The following is a 2,042-nucleotide window of genomic DNA, read 5'->3' on the forward strand; positions in this document are numbered from 1 at the left end:
GGCTTCCCGGCGCATGGAGGCAAAGACCAACCGATCAGAACCAGAGAGAGAGACGTGGCTATATCCTTACCGTTCGCTGATCCTGACTTGGGGTAACCTGTGAACTTCCCTCAACACCTCCCCCTTCACTGTAAGTATTGTGACTTCCGGGTGACCTTGGCCATGAATCACCAGGCCCAGCATAGATGTAGAGTGGTGCGGGAGGAACGGTCAGTGTCAGAATAGGTAAAGAAGGTTGGACCATGGAGGCTTGCCGGAGCCCTTCCTCGTGGCAACAGGGAAGCCAGAGGCGGTCGGATAGGTCCACCTGCAATGTGGTCGACTACAGCCTACCTTAGCCCCTTTAGAATGAGGCAACTGCGGCCAAGAAAGGGCGAGTCTCCTGCACAAGGTCACGCACGCCAAGCGGTTAAGTCAAGAGGTGAAGGCATACGGTGAGACCCGCCCCATGATGCTCTGTGTGAGCCCCTCTGTCAGCCACACCCACTGGTGACCATAAATAGGGGCTGGAAAGGAGCTAGGAAGAGAGTCGTTGGGTGGACTCACGTAAATTGGCTTCCATTCTTCTCATCGAAGACATTCTGGATGGAGAAAAAGAGTTTCCTTAAATCAGAGGCGTGTTGCAGGCAGTAAGCAGAAACCATCAGGTCCATGGTGTCCGTGATGCAGATTTGAACGTCTTGGAAGCAGCCCATGGCCTTTCTCACAAAGGCGTCGTCCTGCATCTCAAACAGACTGTAAAAGAGCGCCAAGAAGTCCACCTCTGCCTCCAGAAGTTCATGTTCAGTGAAACCCTTCAGGCCCTGGTAGATTTGCTGCTGTACGCTCTGGGATAGTTGGTAGCCGAAGAAGGCCTCCACTTTTTGTCTTTCCTCTGCATGTAGAAGACCAAACAGAAAACACCCCAAAAACACCCAGGGGTCCTTCTCTCTCTTTAGGAAGAGCAACAGCAGCGCCTCTGTGCTCCCCACAGCTGGGTTGGGGTGATCTCGGGGGTCCGCTATCATGTAAAACAGGGCGGCACAGAACTCTTGGACACAGAAGTGGATGAACGTGTACAAACCCTCACAGCCCCTGCACTTCCGAAGAAGCTTCAAGTCCAGCAACGCGGAGACGTCACTTTCAACCAGTCCGTTCCTCCGGAGATCCTTGTCCGTGAACTCCGCGGCGTTTATCCACATGCCGTCCACAGCGAGGGAGCACAGACTCTTCACTCTGGCATGGCTGGGCCGATGCGGCCAGGGAGCGCCCTTGGGTGCAAAGGAGTTCAGGAGGAAAGACGTGTACACAGAGGTGACGCTGTGACAGGCGAGCGCTGGATCTCGGCCCCTCTCCATTTCCTGCTTCAGACAAGTGCACACCACCCAGCACAGGACGGGGATTTTGCACATGCTAAAGAGCTGTTTGTTTTCTTGAATGAGGCCGAAGGCCTCCGTGGATCGCTTTCGGTCTTGAAAGAAACAGGCAAAGAACAGCTTTCGGTCGCCCTCATCGAAGCCCATGAGCTTGATAATTTCCGGGCGCTCCAGTTGAGCCTGGAGGTCCTCTTGCCTCGCGCTTGTGGTGGCAATGAGCACCGAGGACTCTGGGAGCATCTTCTTTTTCATCAAACTCCCCAGGACCACCTCTCCCGGCTGCTCGCGCTGCGCCCAGTCACTGCAGAGGTCGGACTCCAGTTCTCTGAGAGTACGCGGCATCTGTTCAAAACTGTCGACGATGAACAAGAGTCTCTCTGGCTGGGCCAGGATTTCAGCTATTGGCACCGAAGAGTTGGGCCAGTCTCTGGAAATCAACTCCGCCAAGCTCGTGGCTGCCAAGCCCTTCACTTCCCGGCAGCAGAAATAGAAAACATACAAGAACTTGTCGCGATAGACAGCGTCCACTGCCCAGGCCATTAACAACTTGAGCAGGAATGTCGTCTTCCCAAATTTGGGGCTTCCCAGGATGACCACAGTCTGTGGCCGTTCTCCGGTTGCCGTCGGCGCAAAAAGGAGCTCCAAATAGTCCCGTTCCTTCGGCTCAAAATGCTCATAAATCTTAGT

At 54.5% G+C, this 2,042-nt stretch overlaps 1 protein-coding gene across 1 annotated transcript in view; it reads right to left on the reverse strand.

Moving 5' to 3' along the window:
* LOC101657671 (NACHT, LRR and PYD domains-containing protein 4) overlaps window positions 1-2,042 on the reverse strand; it is a 29,453-nt gene that overhangs the window by 17,590 nt on the left and 9,821 nt on the right. Inside the window, 1 exon segment of the mRNA XM_030886228.2 lies at window positions 547-2,042. This exon segment is cut by the window's right edge and continues 3 nt beyond it. Coding sequence (XP_030742088.1) covers window positions 547-2,042 — 1,496 coding nt within the window.

This window comes from Echinops telfairi, unplaced genomic scaffold (genome assembly GCF_000313985.2).
Source record: "Echinops telfairi isolate 266 unplaced genomic scaffold, ASM31398v2 ScPeMD7_655;HRSCAF=1070, whole genome shotgun sequence".
In the NCBI taxonomy this organism is placed as follows: Eukaryota; Metazoa; Chordata; class Mammalia; order Afrosoricida; family Tenrecidae; genus Echinops; species Echinops telfairi.